The sequence below is a fragment of the Lupinus angustifolius genome, chromosome LG01 (genome assembly GCF_001865875.1).
Source record: "Lupinus angustifolius cultivar Tanjil chromosome LG01, LupAngTanjil_v1.0, whole genome shotgun sequence".
In the NCBI taxonomy this organism is placed as follows: Eukaryota; Viridiplantae; Streptophyta; class Magnoliopsida; order Fabales; family Fabaceae; genus Lupinus; species Lupinus angustifolius.
In genome coordinates, this window is record NC_032009.1 from 21,430,557 (window position 1) to 21,455,533 (window position 24,977).

General features: G+C 34.0%; 3 protein-coding genes across 10 annotated transcripts; 2 read left to right on the forward strand and 1 right to left on the reverse strand.

Annotated features, from left to right (window-relative positions):
• LOC109354540 (zinc finger BED domain-containing protein DAYSLEEPER-like) lies at window positions 203–5,381 on the forward strand. Of its 6 annotated transcripts, none has more exons than XM_019597167.1 (3): window positions 203–447; window positions 2,141–2,305; window positions 2,372–5,381. In XM_019597167.1, exons 2-3 carry the CDS (start codon window positions 2,165–2,167, stop codon window positions 4,994–4,996), a joined length of 2,766 nt encoding a protein of 921 aa, XP_019452712.1. In that variant the 5' UTR covers window positions 203–447; window positions 2,141–2,164; the 3' UTR covers window positions 4,997–5,381. The 6 variants fall into 6 exon arrangements, with proteins under 6 accessions (XP_019452712.1, XP_019452720.1, XP_019452679.1 ...); XM_019597175.1 differs by having other exon boundaries at window positions 2,141–2,286; window positions 2,356–5,381; XM_019597134.1 differs by having other exon boundaries at window positions 2,141–5,381.
• LOC109354576 (CCR4-NOT transcription complex subunit 10-like) lies at window positions 6,798–14,644 on the forward strand. 2 transcript variants are annotated; one of them, XM_019597185.1, is made up of 7 exons: window positions 6,798–7,209; window positions 9,242–9,328; window positions 10,589–10,771; window positions 10,881–10,967; window positions 11,066–11,137; window positions 12,370–13,560; window positions 13,603–14,644. In XM_019597185.1, the coding sequence occupies exons 1-7, from the start codon at window positions 6,982–6,984 to the stop codon at window positions 14,311–14,313; spliced, it is 2,559 nt and encodes an 852-aa protein (XP_019452730.1). In that variant the 5' UTR covers window positions 6,798–6,981; the 3' UTR covers window positions 14,314–14,644. The 2 variants fall into 2 exon arrangements, with proteins under 2 accessions (XP_019452730.1, XP_019452722.1); XM_019597177.1 differs by having other exon boundaries at window positions 12,370–14,644.
• LOC109354592 (36.4 kDa proline-rich protein-like) lies at window positions 16,244–18,048 on the reverse strand. Of its 2 annotated transcripts, none has more exons than XM_019597206.1 (2): window positions 17,305–18,048; window positions 16,244–16,430 (listed from the first exon to the last, which is right to left on the reverse strand). In XM_019597206.1, exon 1 carries the CDS (start codon window positions 17,993–17,995, stop codon window positions 17,315–17,317), a length of 681 nt encoding a protein of 226 aa, XP_019452751.1. In that variant the 5' UTR covers window positions 17,996–18,048; the 3' UTR covers window positions 16,244–16,430; window positions 17,305–17,314. The 2 variants fall into 2 exon arrangements, with proteins under 2 accessions (XP_019452751.1, XP_019452742.1); XM_019597197.1 differs by having other exon boundaries at window positions 17,302–18,048.

The window sequence follows — 24,977 nt, forward strand, 5'->3', positions numbered from 1 at the left end:
GACAAATATCTTCTCACGTCCTACACATACGGTACTACCCTAAAGATCAAGTTAAAAAAATCACCCCCTTTTATTCTTTAGGGATGGGCTATGACCTACGGTAAGGCTTTGGGTCCGTTCCAATGAAGAAATAATATTATCGAGTCTTATAAAAAAAGAAAGCGAAGAAGAAAAAAAAAGAATAAATAATAATGATGGACCTCTTAAGAGTCCAAAAAAACTTGTTAACCTATTTTAAATGTTGAGAGAAACCCTATTTGATGAACCAGTACGATACCAAAGGAGAAACCCTAGAAATCGAAGGTCCAATTAGCTTATCGGGTTCGTTCCTAAGCCCAATCTTGTTCTCTCTCCGTTCAGCCCTCACTCTCTCTTCTGCAAAACCCAATTTCTCATTCCGGTAACGGCGCCGTCGCACCGTCAGATTCCGTTTACATATAGCTGGTAGATCCCAAACCCTAACCTTCCGATTTGTCCAAAAAAAATTGAATTTTCGGTTGAAGCATGTTTACTCTTGGTTTGGGTTTTCAATGAATTACTTGTGCTTCTTCTTATTAGTGTTCTGATTTTTTGAAGCTTTGGTTTTTCAAAATCATAATGTGATTGACGTGTTATTTGGTTTCATTTATCGTATAGTTACGGGGAGTAACTGGATTTTTTTAATTCTGTGATTTAATGTTTTTTCTGTCACTGCTCTAGATAGATCATTGCATTGCGTTTTTGTTTTTTTTGCTGTTTTTGTTGTTGTTTTATTAATAGGTTGCTGTTAACAAGTGAAACATTCTTGAGTTTGGATTTCTTCAGTACAATTAACCAATCTTCTCTCCGATTTATCAAATCAAAGTTAATAATGACTAAAAAGCTTGAAAATTGTTGATTGGAATGAAAAATACATTAAACTATTCGCTTGATAATTGTTTGATTCGTTAGAGAAATGTTACGTTATCTTAATTCTTTTATCTTTTCAAAGTTTCTCGAGGTTTTAGTGGATGTTTCCGGCTCGGACATGATCAGTGAAGATATTTGTGGAAAACCAAAGAAAACAATCCAAAAACAAAATTGACCATTGCACCCAAAGAGATACAGATGTCTAGGATCTCGACCCAACATAAGTTTCAAGGAAATGAAATACTTTTAAATTTTTTGAAAAAAATAACACGTTTTAAAATTTTTAATATCTTAAATACATTTAGTCCGAGATGGCTTATGTGTGGGCTCTGGGTAGTGTTTAATCAGAATCTCTTATGGACCTCTTGAATTGTTGGGTTATTCTGTTCACTTCATGTTATTTTTATAGTATGTTCCTTTTCATGGTTGACCTGGCCCGACCAGATCCATATGTGGGCCCATGTCTTATTTGAGTTCATAGACTGGTCAATTTCACTTTGCAACTAGGCTTGCTCATCCAATATGTTGCATGTATATGAAAGTGTCAGCAAAGTAAGGATGCTAAGTGCAGTGCTGATACACTGCTTTATCCATTTTGACATTATTACTAGTTTTCTACCACCTCCTTTGGGCTTTTGTTTCACCCACTAAAAACTGAAAGTAGTTCTACTGCACAAGCCAGCCAAAAGAAGTGAAGAAAAATAAAAGCAAACTTCACTTGCTCTCTGCAAACATGGGTTTATATTTCACTTTTAAATTGAGTTGCTTGTATCTTTTCTTTCATTTTTAAAATATTAGTCATCGACATAATAGTTTTTTATACAAAAATGATCGGGTGTATATCAAAAGGCGCTTGTGTTCTTAATTTTTCCTTCAGTTATGTATTAGAATGGGTTCTTACCTTGCATACATTTGCTTTATCCATGACACTCTGTTCAAGATGTTGAATATTTACTGATGCAACACAGGCGACCACTTTATACTTTCTACATTGGGTGCTTTAAGATAATGTCATTATGTACATGTTTTTGGTTTTCAATTCCTTTTATTGCTCAATGATTTACAATCATGTGAACAAATGCAATGTGTGGTTATGTTCATTAATTTCTTTATATTTTGCATTGGAATTTATACCGGATGCGCTACTAAAATCATTTTTTCCTTCATATCTGTATTAGTGTAGTATACATATGTCTTGGAAGTGTTTCTTGATTGTAATTTACTATTAATCAGCAACTAATTCTTATGGGTGAAGCAGGAAGAAACATATCAAGACATGATGGCCACCCTTGAAGAAGTCATAGTCGTGGTGACCCCTGATCTGAAAAATAATAATCATATTGATAAGTTGGTTGTTTCTGAAAGACAGCGCACTGACGAGGTGGTTGTTTCGGAAACACAGTACAACAGCGAGGTGGTAGTAGTTTCTGAAACACAGAACAACAGTGAGATTATTGTTTTTGAAAGACAGCACAATGATGAGGTGGTTGTTTCTGAGGCACAGCTAAGCAATCCCATGGTTTTGGCTGAAACGCAGCAAAGCAATGGCATGATCATTCCTGAAAGAGAGCCGGGTAATGAAGTGGTCATGTCTGACACACAACCCAGCAATGAGGCTGTCATGAATGGTGGTCAAACCAGCAGTGATGTGGTCATGTATGATGCTCTATCTGAAAACGAGTTGGTCAATCCTACAACAGATCACAACAATCAGCTTTCTAATCCAGAAAATCTTCCGGATGATCATCATTTCACTATTCTTGACATGATTCCTGAAGATCAGCTGCCTCAACCTGAATCACTGCCCAATTTTGAACCACTGCCATGTTCTGAACCACCGGCGGACAGTCATCTCACAGACATCAAACCAATACCTCACAATCATCTGTCCCAGTATGATATTCCGCCCAGCAATCATCTGGACCACTCTGAGAATCTGGCCAATCATCAAGTAGCAAACCTGGAAACGTTTTCCCATGATCAGCTAGAAGATTCCCAAATGTTGTCAAATGGTGAAACAGTGCACAACCATCAGCTAGCCATTTCTCAACCACACTATGAGATAGTCAGTGCCAACACCCTTACCAGTTATGAGATAGTAAATGCTGAAACTCCTCTGGATACTGAGGAACATAACCCAGAAACACAGCCAAGCAAGAGGAGGAAAAAGAAGTCTATAGTCTGGGAACACTTCACCCTACAAACAGTTAGTCCTGGATGTCGAAGGGCATGCTGCAATCAGTGCAAGCAAAGTTTTGCCTACAGTACTGGTTCAAAAGTTGCTGGAACCAGCCACCTTAAACGCCATATTGCCAAGGGGGCATGCCCAACTCTTCTGCGTAAACAAGATCAGAATCAGTTGACCCCATATACTCCGGGTTCAAGAGGAAGTGGTGCTGGCAATGCTAGCAATACACCAAAGCGACGCTATAGATCCCCTAGTACTCCTTATGTCACATTCGATCAAGATCGTTGTCGCCGTGATATTGCTAGGATGATCATTATGCATGATTACCCCCTTCACATGGTTGAGCATCCGGGATTTGTTGCATTTGTCCAAAATCTGCAGCCCCAATTGAACACAGTGACCTTTAACAGTGTTCAAGGGGACTGTGTTGCGACTTACCTGATGGAAAAACAAAACCTTACTAAGTATTTTGAAGGATTACCGGGACGTGTTTGTCTAACACTGGATATCTGGACCTCGAGTCAATCTGTGGGGTATGTATTTATTACAGGACATTTTGTCGATAGTGATTGGAAGTTGCAGAGGAGAATTCTCAATGTTGTGATGGAACCATACCCTGATTCTGACTCTGCTATCAGTCATGCTGTAGATGCTTGCCTTTCAGATTGGAATTTGGAAGGCAGGCTGTTTTCTATCACTTGTAGTCAGGCACTGAGTGCAGTTGCCCATGAAAATCTAAGACCTCTACTCTCTGTGAAGAATTCACTTATCCTCAATGGTCAGTTGCTTGTTGGAAATTGCATTGCCCATACTGTAAGATATGTTGCAAATGATTTGTTGAGCTCAGCACAAGGCACAGTCAATAAAATTCGGGATAGTGTAAAATATGTGAAGACTTCTCAATCTCATGAGGATAAATTCCTGCAGCTCAAGCAGCAACTTCAGGTCCCCAGTGAAAGGAGTCTTTTTATTGATGACCAAACCCAATGGAACACAACATATCGAATGCTGGTGGCAGCTTCTGAGCTAAAGGAAGTGTTTTCTTGTTTGGACACTTCTGATCCTGATTATAAGGGAGCCCCATCTATGGAAGATTGGAAGCTGATTGAGACCCTCTGCATATACTTGAAGCCTCTTTTTGATGCAGCAAACATTCTTACAACTACAACCCATCCCACTGCTATTACCTTCTTTCATGAAGTTTGGAAATGGCAGATGGATCTGGGTCGCTCCAGTCTAAATGAGGATCCCTTCACTAACAAACTTACTAAATCTATGCAAGAAAAGATTGATAAGTACTGGAGGGATTGTAGTTTGGTTTTGGCGCTTGCAGTAGTTATGGATCCTCGTTTCAAGATGAAGCTTGTCGAGTTTAGTTTCACAAAAATCTATTGCGAGGATGCTCATGTGTATGTCAAGATTGTTGAAAATGGAATTCATGAGCTGTTTCATGAGTATGTGGCCCTTCCCCTGCCACTAACACCGACTTATGCGGAAGAAGGGAATGGTGAAAGCCATATCAAGACAGATGGATCTCCAGGAGGAATTCTGTTGTCAGAAAATGGTCTCACAGATTTTGATGTCTACATCATGGAAACTAGTAGCCAGCTGATGAAGTCTGAACTGGACCAATATCTGGAAGAGTCACTGCTGCCACGTGTTCCCGACTTCGATGTACTAGGTTGGTGGAAGCTAAACAAACCCAAGTACCCTACTCTTTCCAAGATGGCCAGGGATATATTGTCCGTTCCAGTTTCTACTGTTCCTTCTGACTCTGTCTTTGACACAAAAGGCAAAAGGATGGGTCAGTATCGCAGTTCCTTGCGACCAGAGACAGTGGAGGCCCTTGTCTGTGCCAAGGATTGGATGCAGTATGGAGCAGCTGAAGCTTCCAATGGACTTGTGAAGATGAAGTTTTAGATTTTAGGTGGTTGTACTGTGTATGATGCTAGATTCTCTGGTATTTTACTTTTAGTTCTTAGGGAATATTTGGATTATTCTGGAGCTTCTAATGATTGGATTGGGGGTGGTTTTGCCCATCAGGAATTCTCTTAATTTTGAGGCTTGTTGCATATTCAGTTTATCTTGTTCATCGTAAAATGAATATATACCATTTATCATTTAAAACATAACATAAACTTATGAATATATACCATGTATTCTGCTTTTTCACTTCTTCTGCTTAATATATTTTAATGTAGTAGCAATTTATTTACTGTAGGATAATATTTGGTGGAAGTGAAATTTTGAATCTTTATCTGGTAGCATCTATTTGTTTTTTATAGATGAAAACATATTTGGTGAAGTATTATGCATCTATTTTGTTGACACAATAAGATGATAACTATCTGATGAGTACTAGTACAGATAAAGCACTTGGCAGCCATGATATATTTTTTTTTGTTACTGTCAAGGTTATCCTTTTACCTTTTTGAGTAAGGAACTGATCCTTTTCAGGGTTCGTGAATGCTCCTATCAACAAATGTTGCTCCCAGAAATCGAACCCTCAACCTTGAGGATCTAATGTGGCCTTACACTACTGGACCAATACCTTGTTAGTTGACAGCTATGAAATGGTAAATTACCTGCTGGATACACTGTACTCTGAACCATAAATACATCATTCTGTACATATATGTAAGTAGCAATTTATGGTCAATCTTAAGAAACGCGTTGACACTATCACTTATCTCACAGAATCTATTACTTGGAAGAAACAATAGAAGAAAAGTAAAGGCATCACTTCAAGGTCTTGAAATTTTAAAGAGAATAGGCATTAGAGAAAGCAGGAACCACATAATAAATGCTTATGAGGCACAGTTATAGGTAATATGCAACAAAAAACCTTAAAATTCAGATAGGCTGATACTAAAAATATGTACCTAAATAGACAATTTGGAGTATCAATAACTTCATTACACAACTGAAGGCAATCTTATAATTGTGATTAAAATTCTTGTATTTTAATTTCTTTGAAAATTTGAAATTTTTCCATGCAAACACAAAACAAACTTAATATTCCTAATAGTTTGAAAAAAACACAACTTTACTTCCTCAAAGAAGATTGATGTCTGCCATGTGCAGTTTTCTTGATAGACTCGAAGTTCACCAAAATAAAGGAAGATATACTTCAATGCATATTTTTAAAAGAAAATAGTCAAACTAATAAATAAAAATATTGATGCAACACGGTCTTTTACTTTATTATTATGTTTATCTGTTATTCATTATTTATATTACTCCATAAATAAATTAATACACGTAAATTACATCACTTATTTTAAATGATGTTATATCATTCATTATTTATAGATAACATTGATAAACTAAATCATTCATTAACTAATAAATAAAGTATTATTTTATATAAAGACACATATTACTTTTGTATAGAAAGATTTGTAAGACAATATAATATTTTCCATTTTTTTTTTAGTAATTCATATCAAACTCTTAACTTACAGTCACATTCCACGAACATATATGTTGCCCCAAATAATTAATACATTAAGTAAAAAATTTAAACAATTTTATTTTATTATCATTAGTACGAGATAGATATGAGATAAAATTTATAACAAAATATTTATTTAATAACATAAGATCCTACTAAATATTATAAAGATTCGATTTCCGAAAACAATATTTTTTTACAAGAAGGATTAATTTGCTTGCCAAAGATATGATGCACATAACTGAACATATATGTATGCACCCAACAAAAAAAAAATACTAATAATTATGAAAAAATGAATCTGCCCCAAATCCGCGAGTAGGTTTTCACTCACACACTCTTCCTTTGAATCTGTACAAAACCACGCGCATCTGAGAAACCAAAACCAGAAGCTAAGGGTTTTTTCTGAACCATAGGGTTTCTATAACTTCTCTTCTCACTTCGTTTTTATATGCAATTCACTTTCGATCTCACCATGGAAAATCGAGATTCATCATCGTCTTCTCCGTCTTCAACCGCTAACCGCGATTCTTCTTCCGCCACAGATAACGACAACGCCGTTTTTGCTGTCACTGTCTCGCTGGCCAAAGACGCTGTGTTGCATTTTCAGTCTGGCAAGTTCGCCGAATGCGTTGAGGTTTTGAACCAGCTGTTGCACAAGAAGCAGCACGATCCCAAGGTAATTTTCAGTTTTTCACCTCTCCATTGATGCTGATCCTTCAATGCTCTATGTTTCTAGGTTTTGATTGTTTTTTGTTGTTGTGTTTTCCTGCTAGTTCTTTTGATGCTTGTGCTGGTAGTACTAATTGCGATACTTTAGGTGATTGATTTGTGTTGGTTTGGTTTTATATTTTTAAGAAGTGAATTTTGATTTAGGGAACTTTTGGAAATTATAGCTTGTAAACACTCGCAGTGTAGCTTATGTGGTTATAAATGCAAATGTGCATTGGTTCACTTGTTTTTTTTATTCTCGTTGGTTGCGAGTGTTTGATTGACTGTGGATATGTTGCGTTATGTTGCTTTATGTGGATGCATGTGGGAATATTATGCTCACCTGAATAAGCACATGCAGTGGATCCAAAATGGAATGTTTGAATGTCTGGATGATTTCACCTGAATTGGAATCTTTGGATCATTTTCTAGATAACGACAATCTTTATATGCTGAATTCATTTGTCGTTTCGTTAATTTTGGTTCTTGATGTCAATGCTACTTTTTTGGTAGTCTAACTATATATCGGATGATTATTTGTCGCTTGTGCAACTCAAAGTTGCCACAGTAGATTGAGCAATGATACTTGCACAAACTTACACTCACACTGCTCACCCATTCAAGACACATGGTAACACCATGTGCCACTGCAACATGTTTTTCTCATTGATCTAGATTGTGCACACCTCACATAGCTTGTGTAAGTATCTTATCCACTTCTTATTGTTTCTTCTAGGTTTTGATTGTTTTTATTTTTCTATATTTCCCGCTTCTTTGTTTGATGTTTATCTTGATAGTTATTGCGATACTTCAGGTGATTGGTTTCTTGTTTTGGTTTTATATATTTAATAGGTGTATTTTAGTTTTGGTTCCATTCGGAAACTATAGTTAGTAAGTGCTTGCATTGTAGCTTCCATGGATATAAATGCTAATGTGGTTTGGTTTCAAATGGTTTTTATGATTCTCATGATTGGTCTGGCTAAGTTGCTTTGCTTGAAATTGTGAATACATGGATCCATATGTGCTTTGTGATGTTAATAACGACTAAGAAAATGGAACAGTGGGTGTAACTTTTCAAGACTTGAAGAAACACGTATAGTGGATCAAAAATGGAAAGTTTGAATGATTGGATGATTTCACCTGAAGTGGAATTTTGAGCTCATTTCTAGATCACAACAATCTTTATAAGCTGACTTCTCTTGGTGTTTTGTTAGTTTTTGTTCTTGATGTTAATGCTTCTTGTTTGATTGTTTAAATATCGGATGGTTATTTTGTCGCTTGTGCAACTCGAGGTTGACATACTACATTGAGTAATGATTGATACTTACACCAACTTACACTCACACTTCTCACATACTCTTATTCAAGCCAAGTGGTTATACCATGGACCCACTTTAATGTTTTTTTCTCAACGGTCTAGAATGTGCACATACCTCACATAGTTTGTGAAAGTATTATTTCCCTAGTAAATATCCCATATCTGTTCTGTTTTATGGAATTAGAAATGTTGGGCTCTGAGTTTTTAGTCCTTAAGAATGCCTTTATGCATTTCCTAATGGATTAGATCTGCTATTACTATATGATGAAAAAGTTCACATAATTGGAGGGCCCTAGGACTCAGTATGCCCGTGAAGTTGTTTTTTGTGGAAGATATATAATGGTATTTTATCATCATTTTCCTATGTACTACTAAGCATGGATTTTGTCTGTGTGCTCTCCACATATCAAATATCTCATACAAATATACAGTTAAAAATAATAAAAGTTTGATTTTCGATTGATTTTGAGGATGGCATTTGAGACAACGTTTTTAGAATGATAAAATTCTGCCATTCATAAACAAGCCTGTTAAGATCGAGAGTGAACAATGTTGTCAGTGGGGTAGCTAGTTGATACAACCCACTAATTTTGAATCCTTTTTTATGTTCAGTTTTTATTTTTGTTTTGTTTATGTTAACTAAGAATTCTAGTGCTTAAGGTTTTAAATCGAAATATTTCAGGTCCTTCATAATATTGCAATTGCTGAATTCTTCAGAGATGGCTGTTCAGATCCCAAAAAGTTGCTTGAAGTACTTAATGGCATCAAGGTATGCTTGAAAATTTGAATTGTTTCCAAACAAAAAATTTGAAATGTATCTTTTTTCCCTTCCCCTGGATATGTACAGTGTCAGTTGTGCAATAGCTTTTGTTATTCTTGGCTCATGTTCGTCAGTGACCATTTCTTTAGTTACCTTTATGGATTAGAAATCTGGAACTCAATGACACCAATTGAAATTACAATGATGAGATGAAAGTGAAGATAGAGTTGGGTAATAATTTGTAAGTGTGAACTTCAACATCAATAGTTTGTGAGCCTTTATACTGATTCATGCATACAAATTGGGTTTACTGAAAATAAAAAATAGACTTGGGTTATTATATGTGCAAGTGTGAAGTTGAAATATCAATAGTTTGTGAGCCTTTATACTGATTCATGTAGATACATTGGGCTCATTGAAAATGAAAATAGACCTTAATGGCCCTCACTTACCTTGGTGTTTCTTTGGGTGTAAATCCTGGGCCATCTGCTTTTGGGGTTTATTGTTTTCATTCTATTTTCATTAATTATGAATGTGGCCCTATGTTTTCATTATGTTTTCTGTTTTCAAAGATTTGTAAAGGAAACAATGAAGGGTTGTTTTCACTGTTTACTACACGGGGTCACATTAAAATCTTTGCTTAGAAAAGAAGGAATAATGAAAACACGGGGTCACATTAAAGTTAACAAGAAATAGAATGATAACTCGATGTCATATTATAATGATCAATAATAATTGTAAATTAAATTAGATGTTATCACAAACCAAACAGGTCCCAAATTGGAAATTGATTTCACTTGGTGGATGAGAGGTTTAACATTGTAGAAAGACCATATTTGTTTCAGATAAGTATCATGGTTTTTACCCTCAACTTCTGTTTTTTGGGGTTAGGAATGCTGATAAGATTTCACCACTGTTGGACCTAGTATGCTCCATTGTATGGCATTGTTTTTAATTCTTTCTTGATTTTATTTATGTCATTCTTAAAGGAGGAAAAGTACCTGAATGATAATATTGATAGATAGGAAAGACTGGCGGAGAAGGTGCTAAGTATTGTTTAAGTTTTCAGTAATTGGGCTTTAAAGTTCACACATGGTTTGTCACATTGTCCCACTAATGAAGTTGTCAAGTGGGGTTTTCATCTGAATACAAACTTTTAAAAATTTGATGTCTGCTATTTTGGATAATTTGAATTCCAGATGTAGCTCCCATCTATACTTATTTGTAAATTTTACTTATCCCTCTTTTGTTGATGGACTTGGTTCACAGAGGAAAAGTGACGAGCTTGCTCTGGCTTCTGGAGATCAGGAAGAGTCATCTAATAATGTTGGAAACGAAGTTGTTTTGGGATCCAAAGGAAGTAATTCTTTGACACATCAGTTTTCAGGTGCAAATAGCACCACTACAATGTATGCAGATGAATTTGACTCCTCTGTGGCAATCCTAAATATTGTATGTTTATTTTACTCATTAATTTCATTTATTTCGCCCACTTGTCCCTTTGCTAGAAATATATTTGCTATCATAATATATTTGTTGATGTGTTTTTCAATTTCTCTAGGCTATCACCTGGTTCCATCTTCATAATTATGCAAAGACATTATCAGTTTTGGAACCCCTATTCCAAAATATTGAACCCATAGATGAGGTACGTCATATATTCAGCGTTACTTTGTCGTAAGAGTTTCATTGATGTTTTACTGGTTTTGTTTTGCCCTCTGTTTTTGTGTCCTCTTTCCAAAGCAGACAACAGCTCTACATATTTGCCTTCTGCTGCTTGATGCTAGCCTCGCCTGCCATGATGCATCAAAATCAGCTGTAAGTTCTATTGGATAATGTGTGTATTATGTTTTTTACTATTTGACTAGCATGTGGCTACTTATTTCTTCATTATATATGTAAATTAGTAAATAATAATGTTATGTGCATTATCTGTACTCAATTCGTAATATAATTAACCTTAACCCTAGTTGAACCATTACCTTCCCATTTATCTTTTGATACCTTAAGTCTTCCTTCCCTAGCCAATGTTGGTCGTGCCAGCTGAATTACCTGGATGGTGATTTGTTGAATTAATCTGTTTCAATCCTTTATTTATAGCTATTTGGAGGTGTTCATGTTTCAAATATCATGTATGTAATCTAATTCTTGGTCAGCTTTGAAAGAAAATGAATTTATTGATTTGAGGCTGCAAAATGTTTTAATGATTATAAAGTAGTTGTAACATTATCTGTTAGGATCTGGTTCCTCTCATTTTATCTCCTAAAAAGGGTGGCCCATGCACGAGGATCCCACTTAGTAGGGTATGGGGTGGGTGGTAGCCTTACTCTCGCAAGCGAAGAGACCGTTTCCAAGATTTGAACCCATGACCTCCATGTCACAAGGCAATCAACCTTACCGTTGTGCCAAGCCTCATTCTCCTCTCGTTTTATATCCCAAGTCCTAACTTAATGCCCTATCAATTTGGGAAAGAAAGAGAGGCACAACATTGGGTTCATGTACAGGAAATATTACCCCTGCAGAGTATTGTATTTATGCGAAGGTTATTTTAAAAGACACAACATTGGATTCACGACAAGGTTATGTTAGGAGCTAAAATGAGAGGATCCCAATCCACTTTGAAAGCTCTAAAAAATCTACACCGTTGTGGTCAAATTGCAAGTTTATGAGTGCGTTTGTTTAAAGCTATATGAAGTTACTCCTGGGAATATCAATATGTCAATCAAATATTAACATGTTTGGTTCAAACATTGAACAAGTATTCTCATATTCCTAATAAAGTGATATACCCATATTTTCCCAATTTTCTTTGCCAAGAGTGATTGGGTATGTCAAATTCCTACCACATAGGCATTAATGTAACTTCCACCACTCGTGAAAAAAATAATACAAGAATAACTCCCGTAAGTAAAAAATCACTAAAATACAAGAATAAATCAGTTGCAGTCTTATTTAGGTTTTTGAATGAATGGCTTAAAAATTCATTTTTTCATTATTTATCTTTTTGTATTTGAAAGTGCATTGTTCTGAGCTGGATTCTGTTTGTTTAGGATGTGTTGACTTATCTGGAAAAGGCATTTGGTGTTAGTAGTGTGAGTCAAGGAAACAATGGGAGCACATCACAGCAACAATCTGCAAATCTAATTACAAAATCTGCACCTGTTGCCATTAGTGCATCAACTGCCGAAGCATCCAGTTCTGATTTAGGTTCAAATGTCAATGCCTCTGAGAATCCTCTATCCAGAGCTTTATCTGAAGACACACTTGATTATGAAGCAATGCTTTTGCATATGGGCGGACAAAATTTAGCAAGGCCAACGGGCCCATCATCAATTGATCTTTCAAGGGCTCTGGTTGATAGGTTTTCTTCTGTTGATTTAAAGCTTAAGTTGCAACTTTACAAGGTTCGGTTTCTGATTCTTACAAGGAACTTGAAGCTAGCAAAACGTGAAGTCAAGCTGGCTATGAATATTGCACGTGGAAAAGATTCATCCATGGCTCTTCTTTTGAAATCTCAGCTTGAATATGCTCGTGGTAACCACTGTAAAGCAATAAAACTATTGATGGCATCAAGTAATCGGACAGACACAACATTTTCAAGTATTTTCAACAACAATCTTGGGTGCATTTATTATCATCTTGGGAAATATCATACTTCCTCATTATTCTTCTCAAAGGCATTGACTAATTGTTCATCCATGCGGAAGGACCAACCATTAAAGCTCACTACTTTTTCACAGGATAATTCTTTCCGTATAATTTATAATTGTGGTGTTCAGTACTTGGCTTGTGGGAAGCCCATACTTGCTGCTAGCTGTTTCCAGAAGGCTAGTTTGGTGTTTTACAAACAGCCTCTCTTGTGGCTCCGATTTTCAGAATGCTGTCTGATGGCTTTAGAAAAGGGCCTAATTAAATCAGGTGGGGTTCCTCCAGAGAAGTTGGAGGTTGCAGTTTGTGTTGTTGGGACGGGAAAATGGAGGCAACTTGTTGTGGAAGATCATATTCCAGGAAATGGACATATGGACTCGTCTGAAAAGGATTATTTTTGTCAGAGCAATGACGGGCAGCTCCAGTTATCGATGTCCCTAGCCCGACAGTGCCTTGCAAATGCTCTGCACTTGCTGGATTCCTATAGTACAAATTATTTGAAGTCTGGATTGCCCTCTAATTCTTCTATGGAGGAAAATGATACAAGTGAATCACCATCTTCAAAGAATTCAAATCTTAAGAACTTACATGGCATTGATTCAAAGGCTTTTTCAGTAACAGTAGGTTTAGGTCAGATTAATTCTAATGGGGACACAAAAGAGCAAAAAGGAGGAACGAGTCAAGAACTGGTTCAGAACTCTCTCTCCTATTATGAAGATGTCTGTAGAAGAGAAAATCAATTGGTTAAACAAGCTGTTCTTGCTAATTTAGCATATGTGGAGCTGGAATTGGACAATCCTGAGAAGGCACTGTCAGTTGCAAAATCTCTCTTAGAACTTCCTGAATGTTCCAGAATTTACATCTTTCTTGGCCATGTTTATGCAGCAGAGGCTCTCTGCTTGCTGAAAAGACCAAAAGAAGCTGCTAAGCTCTTATCATTTTATCTGTCTGGGGAACACAATGTTATATTGCCTTTCAGTCAAGAGGACTGTGAGAAATGGCGAGTGGAGAGTACCTGCGAATGTGAAGAGGTAAATGGAGGACCCATTGCAGCCAAGAATAATTGTCTCAAGGACAAAAGTATTGATTTCCTCAAGCCAGAGGAGGCACGAGCAACAATTTATGCAAATTTTGCAGCAATATCAGTGATGCAGGGCGACTTGGAGGAAGCGAACATACTGATTTCACAGGCATTATCCATATCACCAAACAGTCCAGAAGCCACTCTTACTGCAGTTTGTGTGGATCTCTTGCTTGGTAAGCCACAGGAAGCTCTAGCCAAATTAAAACGGTGTAGCCGCATTAGGTACCTTCCCAGTGGAGGACTAATATCGATTGAATCTTGAGTCTTGTATTATGTGGTTTTACATGCCTGCCCAGACTCTCAGCGTTAGTTAGCAGGTAGCATAATCATTCCATAGCATTTGTAACATATAGAAGTTCAATTAAGATAATAATTTTTGTGATTCGTTTTCTTTACAATTCTCAAATTTAGGGTCACTTGTGTTTTGGTTGGTGCTGGTGCTGCCCACCTTTGAAATTTGAGGTGTAGCGGAAATCTGATTCGGATTCTGTTTTTATAGGCTATTTTAGTTTATTTTTCGAAAATAGAGGTCATGTGCTTATATTTGGAAAACTGAAAAGTTTATATTTACTTTGGAATTCCATTTTAAATCTGATAGTTAATCCATGTTACTCACTCCCGACCTGGTGTATTTTTATTCCCATGATTCATGATTGTGTTCTTGTGACTTGTTTTATATTGTAGAAGCCCTCTTTTTGGAAAAATAAATCCTATTTTCGTTTCTTCATTATTGTAATGAAGCACATCAGCTACCAACTAATGCAACGATATAATCCTACTAGTAGAAAGTAGAATCACACATGGAATCAACTATTTAGTTTGGGTTGTAGCCTCATACGGGAAAGTTTTTACTTTATAATTTTTTTATCTCTCGGATTCAAAATTATATCTTTATTTGAATTGAAATCTTTAAACAATTAAGGGTTTTCCTGAGAATTGGATTTTGGAGGGGAAGGAAGGGAAATAGAAGACTTGGAGTAATCTTATAAATAAATTTTATAGCTCACAAGTCTTCACCTTCTTTTCTTTCTTTTCCAAATATAACTCTCAAACTAATCCTAAATTGTTTGAGAAATAATAGTTCATGGAAGTGATGTAACTCTTCCATGTAATCGTTTTCACAACATTTTAATTGAAGACGGTATTCCCCCCTTAATCAACAAGTTAACAATAATAAAGCAATCAATGAATATTGATAATTTGATTTTTGTACTCATTTACATCTAATATATTTATTTTAAATATTCATATGGTATATAACAATATCTAACCATACTTACAGCGAGTATGATGGATTTAATATGTATACACTCACAGTATAAGTGTTTTTTACACTGTCAGTAAATCATTCACCGTTGATTTGTTAACTACCATTGACTCTTAAACAAAAGTAATACAAATCAATAGTGTATGATATGCTGACAGTGTAAAGTTCAGTGCACGGATTTTAAACTCGAGTATGATATCCACACAACTATCGTATTTAAAGTGTAAAATAACTTGTACCAAAATAATATTTTTGATGTGTTATATATATGCTAGCAAAAGCGTGTAGCAATTTAGGACACGATGTGACAATAGATACATGTATAAAACATTTTCAGTGTGTGTTGCAAGACGTACTTGCAAAAAGTTGTCGCAATTTTAATATGTAAATAATTTTATTTTTCAATGCAAACTAACATATTTTTCATCCTTAAATAATGTCACAATGACATTTGTTAACGTTCACATTCTTTAGTGAAATATAGGACGCTGCCATTTTAGTGAATTTTGGTGTAGTATACTGCTTTAATTTTATGTCATTTTTTGTTATACAATATTTTGTTTTTTGTTTTTTGTTTTTGTTTTTTGTTTTTGTGGTGTATATTGAAAGTAGCATTTCTTAAATGAAAGATTCAAACGAAACCAAAACCAAAACCAGGGTTTCTATTTATGGAGGGTGGAATCGTACCTCAATTTTGTGTCCCAAATTAACCCATCAAGGATCTAGGAAAAATCCAACAAGTTGCGAAATTCACTCTGATCAAGTACTGAGGAATCTACATATATATGCCCCACAAATTTGTTTTAACATTTTTTCTATAAGTTCAAGAGTTTGATTAGCTTATCTCCATTGAAACAAATATTACTCAATAATATAAACACGAATCTGTTCTTCAACAAAGTGCAATTCATATAAATATTTGAACTGAAATCTCACAGAGAATTAAGCATCTAAGCTGCAACAATCTCAATTTAAAAACAAATGGTTTTACAAATAATAGTAATAATAATAGCAAAAGAAGCAACAATAATTCCATTAATAATGAAGAGAAGAGAGAGAAAGAGTGGTTGGACATCCTCTCATGTCTATAAATTCTTCCTCAATACATTAACCTGCAAAACACAGATAGTGACATTCAATGAGACAGATTTCATGTTCACGGGTATAAAATAGGACAACAACGTTAATAATTGAAATATAAATCAAAATTCCATGTGATATACTTAGTGTAAAAGGAAAAGGAAGAGAAAATAATTGCTGAATGATTAACGTTACTATTACAATGTTGTTGAATTTAAGAATCTATATTTCAATAGCTAGCTTGGGAAGTTATGGTTTTTGGACAAAATCTCTAACCTTTTACTCCTTGACAGAAATATGCATGTCCTATCATTATCATCATGACCATGATTTCAATAAAATATTTGGCTTCTCAGTTAGTATAAGGTTAAATAGGGTCACTATTAGCTTCTCAATTTAGAGAGGGTTAATGATAATCATGCATGTTATTAGCTACTTCCAAAAAGAAATAACATGGGTTAATGATAAGGAGGACCTAATAATTGAGTATTAAATACTTCATTTTCTAATTAGTCTGGTTCTAAATCTCATCAACATGAGCCAAAGGAGTAATTGTTCTTGACACTGATTACAATAAAATTTTCATTTAATATTAAAGATGTGTAATGTTAGAGGCTAATAATCAGAAAGAATATTTAACTACTTTTATTAAAGTGGATTCTTAAAGTATATGCTAAGGAATTATTAGCAATAAAAGAGTAAATATGTTTAATCTTTTAAGAATTTAAAAAACACATGGGGGAATGATTTATTGTTTAATAGTTGATATGATATATGTATATAGAACAAACAAAAATGTTATCTGTGCTGTAAATCTAGCATAGACACTTGCACCTATACAAAAATCCCATTCAAAGTGTTTGCGAAAACATAAATTAGGGTTTTATGGGGTTTAGAGAGACTTACACAGTTGAGATTACAGTGAACAAGTGTAACCAGGAGGAGGAGACTTTCCACAAGCCACAAGAAGCTGAAGAGCAATTGGAACATAAATGTTAAGATTCAGAAGCTTGAGCTTAAGAGTAGTGCAAAGACATGCTGCTGCTTCAACCTCAACAAGTCCTTGAAGCACAGGGCAACACTCATTCACTGCTGGGTCTCCCACCCCAATATGCACCAACCCACCTAGTAGATCCACACATGCACCCAGTTTCAGTGTATCAATTGAGCATGTTGCTTGTGCTGGTGACTTAGGTGGTGGGCATGGCTTATTCCCTCCTTTCCCTGGTGTTGTTGGTGGGTTCAGCACTGGTGGAACTGTTACTGGAGGAACTGTAACTGGTGGAATTGGGACAGGTAAAGTTACTGGTGGCTTCACAATAATAGGAGGGAGTATGTGTGGTGGTTTCACAATGGGAGGGACAATAATTGGAGGAACTATGTGTGGTGGTTTTACAATGGGAGGGATACTAATAGGGGGAACTATGTGTGGTGGTTTCACAATGGGTGGGACTGTGATTGGTGACTTGGGTTTTTTGCTTGGCTTGTGCTTGTTAGAGGGATTCCCACAATAGCCACAACCAAGAATGGGAGTGGCAGAGGAGATAAAGAGCATGCAAATGAAGAGAAAAGCATGGATCTTTGAGGAATACTCCATGTCTCTCTTTGTAACAGAGAGAGGGAGAAGGAAGAGATAGTAGTAATAGTAGTAGTAGTATAGTTGAGAGTGTAAGGTGGTGATATATATGAAGGGTGAAGGGTGAGGAAGAGAAAAAAACAAAAGAGGTAATAGCAAATCACGTGAAGATGGGGCTAGCTAGAGACTCATATGGCAGATGCTAAGTTTTGCTAGCTGGCAAATCTTAAGATACAAGTGTAAATGAATTCATATATACACGAAAATGTTATATCATATCATCATCATTATCATCATCTTATATATCAGAAGCTGCATTACTATATCTTATTTTCATTAGCTAGGTTACACTGCTACTTGCTGCACATATATTCATGAATCTTGTGCTTAAGTTGAAGCATGTGTTTGAGAGAAAAAGAACCCGGTGTAACTACAAGCTTATTTTGCTAATGCTTCATTTATTTTTATATATTTCTGTTATTTGTTTAATATATAGTATTTAAGTAATATTTGGAGACAATAATCATATTATATGCAACTTTATTTTGTTATGCAAAAGGATATACCAATCTCGAAAGATGAGTTTGACCTAGAAGACACACAAAAAAGAAAAGAAATGATAATCGTGTATTCTAGTTGCATATATCTCTTATTACATGATAGGAAGTAATAGTGCTACACCTATGAAGAAAGAAATTAGGGTTCTACAACTTGAACAAGATACAAAAATCATAAAAATGACTTTCTTATTTCCTTGGTTCCTAATAACCTTTTTACTTTAACTAGAGTGAAGAACCTATCATTACACTATTTATAAATACTCATGATTATTGATATCAAATCCACTTGAATGGTGCACCTTAATTGAAAAATTACAGTTTTGGTGTACCTTTTCTGAATATATATCAAAATGGTGTACTTTTATGACACTCGACAATGACATAATTGATTCATTTTATTTTTTTAAATTTCTCACACATAACTCAGCAATGAGGTGAGAGTTTTATTTTTTTTACATTTCTCCCATAAAATTCGGCAACCCAGTTTCACTTTTTTTTTTTTTTCTCTTCCTTCTTTTTAACTTTGCTTTTCTTTCTTTGCAATGTCAAAATCAAGATGAGAAAAACTCCCCCCACATTGCCGATTTAGGGGGGAGTGAGACAAAAAAATAAAACTCCCATGTGGGAGCCCATTTAGGAGTGAGAAAAGCAAAAAAAAAGTGAAACTCCCATTGGGTTCCCAAGTTTTATGGGAGAAATATAAAAAAATAAAATAAAACTCTCACCCATTGCCGAATTATGTGTGAGAAATTTAAAAAAAAAACTGAATCCACTATGTCATTACCGAGTGTCCTAAAAGTGCACCATTTTGATAAATCTTCAAAAAGATGTACCAAAACTATAATTTTTAATTTAGTGCACCGTTCAAGTAAATTTGCCTATTAGTGATTGTTGCTTCCAAGGTGAAAAGTAATTTAATCCATAGGAATAACTCTAAAACCAGCAAATATATCAGTGGTAGTTAAAAAATTGGAACTAGGATCCTTTTAAAAAAAAACATATGTCCCATGTTCTTAGTTAATAGTATTACACCTAATAACATAAAATTAGTAGTTTTTATTTTTATGAATTTTTATTTTATCTAAATATCACTTTTTAATTGGTTGGAAACTAAATTGTGACAGTTAGGAACAATGATCTGTGTCCAAAAAAATTGTATCACAACTACACTTAGTAAAGAAATGTATAGTACTGTAATAACTTTAAATCCAAAATGTATCAAAACATTTATTCTATCGAGGAGCCCTCGTCACATTTACTCTCTAATTAAGGATCAGGAATGTACTAAAATCTTAACGCATGGGTGATGTAAGATTATATATACTTCAGGTTTTAACTATAAAATTTGGATTTATGACCATAATCACATAGACAATAAATGGGTGGGAAGATCTAGATCAAAAGACCAAGATTCAATTATTGTGAGCAACACTTATTAGGAGGAGCAAACACACATTAAGTGAAAGCAATTAGTTACTTATTTATGAGGTCAGAGGATACCTTAAGTAGTACAAAAGAGAATAAAAATTATTATTCAATATGTTGCACGCTAGGTAGGATAAAGATCGCATGTTTCGAATGATATCTAATTTCCTGTCTCGACCCAATCAGAATGTTAATTTCTATTACTTTTTATTTTTTAAATTTTATTTTATGTAATAATATGTCATTGTCTCGGGATAGAGAATGTGACACTATTGGAACAAGTGAATGATCTCTGTCCCACTAGGCAAGACATCTCACAAAAATCAAGAAGTTCTTAAATCTTAAGTAGCGTAATGAGTGATAATCAGGAAGTACAGTTTTTTCCTTTAGTTTTAAAGGTAAACTTGTCTTATCATTATAAACATAAAAATACAAATGTAATAACATATTATATATTCTTTGTTTTTTGACATGAGTTGCATCTGGAGTCTCATTAGTTATAAAGAGAGTATAGACTTTGAGTTGAAAGTAAAACTTGAATTGGCAATACACATGCATGCATTAGCATTACCCTCATCAGATACATATTATATTCTTACATTTTCTTATTCCTTTATATTCAAAATTAAAAATGACCCTGTGATGTATGTATGATTAGGTATATGGTAAAGTCACCAATGACTAATATATGGACCCTGATATTGGAATAACTTTTGACTCCAACACCTACATTCCCACAAATGTTAGATTATCAATTTCTAACCTTTCATAAATTCCTCTTATTGTCTACAAATTCCTGACAAAGAAAAGTGAGAAAATGAAAGAGAATGAGGTTGAATATATCAGGTGACCCGTATCCTATGTACCAGGTTGTCATATGTAACTGTAATTATCAATCATAGTATCACCAATTCAATAGTGGCCAATATACAATAAATACAAAAATATCTATTTTTTATAGCCAAATTTCCAACATAAAGTTGTGAAACTATTTAAATTTGAACTCCCTTACTCACATTTTATGTCATCTTTGATTGAACTATATATTATTTCGAGTGAAGGTTAGTCTTGTTGGTAATGTTTCAACTCATATCTTAAAATGAAGAGAAATTCAATTGATCCATTTACTCCAAGTCATCGTAGCCATCAATTCTATGGAAATCTAATGTTTTCAATTAGTGAATAATTCTAAATCATTAGATGTCCATAAATTGATGGTTAAGATGAGTTTGAGTAAGTAGATCCCCACTCAGTTTAAAAAACTTACTCTTAGAGTAAGTAGATCCCCACTCATTCATAAATAGATCAGTAAAACGCTCATAAAAGTATGAGACATATTTCTGAGCAAGATGAATTTCCAAAACCCAACTCAGCTAAACTGTGGGGGAAACAATACAGGTTGGCAACCATGTGAGAAATGGTGGTTGAAAGAATATTATAGGGAAAACAAAATTATGATTTACATATAAGAAAAGAGAGATAGAATAGCAAGTTTCAGTTTGAGATTTAATATAATTGATCTTTGCCTGTCCCTGATAGGATACACTATAATTGAAAGCCTTCCATTACTTTTTCTAAGATTCTAAGTCCGTGAATGATCTCTCCTTGTTCTGATGTCATCTCTCTCGAACAAGAATCAATAGAGAGATAAATACTTGATTTTATATGTGTTTTTAATAACAAAAGTATTATTACATTATATATAAAAGGATAAAAATATTTTACCATGTTATTGTTTCATTTATTTTTATAGTATTTTTCTCTCTGTTAATAGAAAACACATTTCATTCACTACCAGATTATCCTTTCTGTGCTATTGTAGTAAGCTTGCATGTGAGTGTTTGGTTTGGATTTTTTTTCTTAATTGTATGGAGAGTTAAATGTCACACAATAACACACAAAATATAATATGTAATAATATTTTTATCTTTTTGTTTACCATAAAATCATATATTTGTCATTGAATGTAAGTAAAAACAATCACTTGCACAGACTATAAAAGTTACCATGCATTTAGCCATAGATCCCAGACAAACTATAAGCTGAATGCTAGTGAGGCTTTTCGATATATGTAAATTGCATGCCAAAAGTATCACAGATTGGCCAAATTTATGAAACATACTTCGTGGTCTCACTTAAAAAACTACAAATTTATTGTCTGTGTCTTAATAATTAAGCAAAGGATGTAGTTATTACCGAGCCAAGAATACAGATAAATTCTGAATAAGTAAAAGTAATTCGAGTATGATTTGGTATTACTGTAATTCAGTATTACACTACAATTATAGAGTGACGTAATTGTAGTCATATCATATAATGCGGTCTGCAATTTCAAACATTGATGAAACCCATTATTGAGAATTTCCCTTAACCTTCAATGAAGTTAGATGGTAAAAGTACATAGATATTTTACCACAGAATTGTGGTCGGGGACAAAAAAACATGGAACCAATTAATGATAATTTGTCATATAATGCTTAGTTTTCCAATAAAAAACTAATGATTGCTATTTATTCCATGAAGAAAATGGCACGTTTCAATGGACTTACAATCACTACCATATGAGAAATCGATCGATCCAGATGATATGTTTATCCATATATGAACTTGTAATTGTACTGTAAATATTTTTTTGTTTTTTTTTTGGAGGATTTGCTATATATGATTATCTTTTTTTATATAACCTGATATAATGACACATGGGGTCACGTGGCCATAGAGATTCTTGTCTAAAATTAAAATACTTTTTATGAAAATTATTGATATGTGTTAATCATCAAATAGCATAGCAATACACTAGAGCAGATCTTGTCAGATAACCAGAACTAAGTACAAATTCTACAGTGAAGCATAACTGCGTGGGGTATATTTGGCATATATATGGAGGGTATTTTTTTTATTATATGGTGGAGTACAAGGGCTATTTCTTTCAACCCTTATATCATAGCTTCAACATATATTACATTGTATTTATTAAAATATAGTTGTTTATCCTAAAGAAAAGTGGAGATTTTCAATCTAACATACTCAAATATATGATCAAAGTTAATTACCAACCTCCCTATTAAACATTACAATATTTCTATGGAGGGATGGTTACTCATTAGTGATTTATTACACGGTTAGAGTAAAATTCACATGTCAAAGTTTATCATACTCATTAAGATGCAACATAATGTGTGCAACTCTAGTGGCTAAACAAAAAATGTGACTAAACTGAATATATCAAACTCTAGCCAAGATGCACTGAATACCTTCATTATTGATGATGAATATGGGACTATTCTATGGAATATACTTTCATGCATAGGATTTTCTTAATTTAATTAATATTGTCTTCACCAATTTGTTAGGGTCTCTTTGTAAGTTGATATTTGAAGGATAAGAGAGAGAATGAAAAAATTTAGAAGACATAAAATATGCTAATAAGATGACTCTCAAATTATCCATATGACCGATAAAAAGTTGGTATGTTGATGTAAGACAAAAAACATAGAATAACAAGATATCTTTAGTGAAGACAAATTCTTTTTATTAAGATGCGACTTTTATCTTATTAATAATTAAGGAGTTCACAAACGATATGTTAGTTTAGTAACATAAAACCCAACTAAATTATCTAATATTATATTAGATGAAATATTTAATTTTTATAAATGACAATTGTTGAATGAATATTCACATATTTTAAAAGAGATTAGTTATTAACTATGAGGTGAGTGAATACTCTCGATTATAATAAACAATTGAGGAGTTCAATTTAAATATAAATTATGCATTTTATTTATATTTTCTAAGCTATGGATCATGTGCAAAGCATTAGATCCTGCCACTCATGCCATCAACTTCTAGACCCTTCAATACATTTGTAATATCGGCTAAAATATGTTTCCTGGAAATGAATCGTGAATTGGTTCTCTCGTATAAATTTGTGGTTCTTTTGCGAATTGAGAACGAACCAGATTTTTACATACAGTTTAAGTAAAAGAAAAGAATAATAATTGATAATGTATACTCACTTACATGAATGAGTTCAACAAATAATAATTTTTAACTGTGAGTATTTTTCCTATGGTGTTTAGTCAAACCTACAAGAAGCAACACTAAAAAAGACTATGTAGAGAGCTATATAAACTCTACTAAATATACCCTTAGCATACCTGTTAAATTTAACAGGTAACATACCGTGTACTACTTGCTTTAACAATCTGAACCAAAAAGGAAAAACATATACATGATCTAGATTCATTTAAAGAATGTTGCAGCCCAAGCATGCCAATAGAGTAAAAGAGATAACCATCTGTAAATTTATCTTCAAACACATAAATGTTATGTACAATAAAACAAGCAATCTGAAAATCTTAAACACAAGCCAAAACATGTGGAGAGAGTGCCATAAAATAAACAAGGATAAACACTAGAACTACAAAAGATACTTCTGGCAGTGATCCATGATATTTTAACAGAAACTGGGATGGTATTCACTTATGGAGTAAATGGGAAATGTTAACAAGGGCATGTATTGGTTTAAAAAATGATTGAAAATGTTAACTTGAAGAGAAAAAACATATTTTTACAAATTGAGAAGTGTTGGAACTTAATTTCCAAAGATAGTTTCCTTTGATATCCTTAAACAATACTCATATACCTTGTTAATATTCGAATTTATGAAAAGTGAGAAAGATAGAATAATTATATTAGGGGCTTCTCTAATGGGATTTACTTAACAACTACAATGAAAATCCAAGTTAATCTGTTTTAGAAGGGAACACACAAATCTGAAAGTTTATATAACCAATCATTTGGGTTGTTTGCATTACAACGTTCTCATCCTTTAGTATCTCCCACTGAAAGATAAATGAATTTCAGGAAGGAAACACATGTTGCACATTTTACTAGTTTCTAACAACTCCCAATAGGTTTTGAATTCACCCCTTGGGTTAAAAAAACAAACAAGATTAAATTAAATAGTTGTACAAATATCTTACAGAATATAACACATTACACATGCCAAAAAA

What these genes read in the sequence shown, in the direction of transcription:
- LOC109354576 (XM_019597177.1), top strand. Translation starts at nt 6,982, where the DNA reads ATGCAATTCACTTTCGATCTCACCATGGAAAATCGAGATTCATCATCG. An exon ending in AGAAGCAGCACGATCCCAAG is followed by an intron (nt 7,210 to 9,241) that starts GTAATTTTCAGT and finishes GAAATATTTCAG; the next exon opens with GTCCTTCATAATATTGCAAT. An exon ending in ATATTGAACCCATAGATGAG is followed by an intron (nt 10,968 to 11,065) that starts GTACGTCATATA and finishes TTTCCAAAGCAG; the next exon opens with ACAACAGCTCTACATATTTG.
- LOC109354592 (XM_019597206.1), bottom strand. Translation starts at nt 17,995, where the DNA reads ATGGAGTATTCCTCAAAGATCCATGCTTTTCTCTTCATTTGCATGCTC.
- LOC109354540 (XM_019597134.1), top strand. Translation starts at nt 2,165, where the DNA reads ATGATGGCCACCCTTGAAGAAGTCATAGTCGTGGTGACCCCTGATCTG.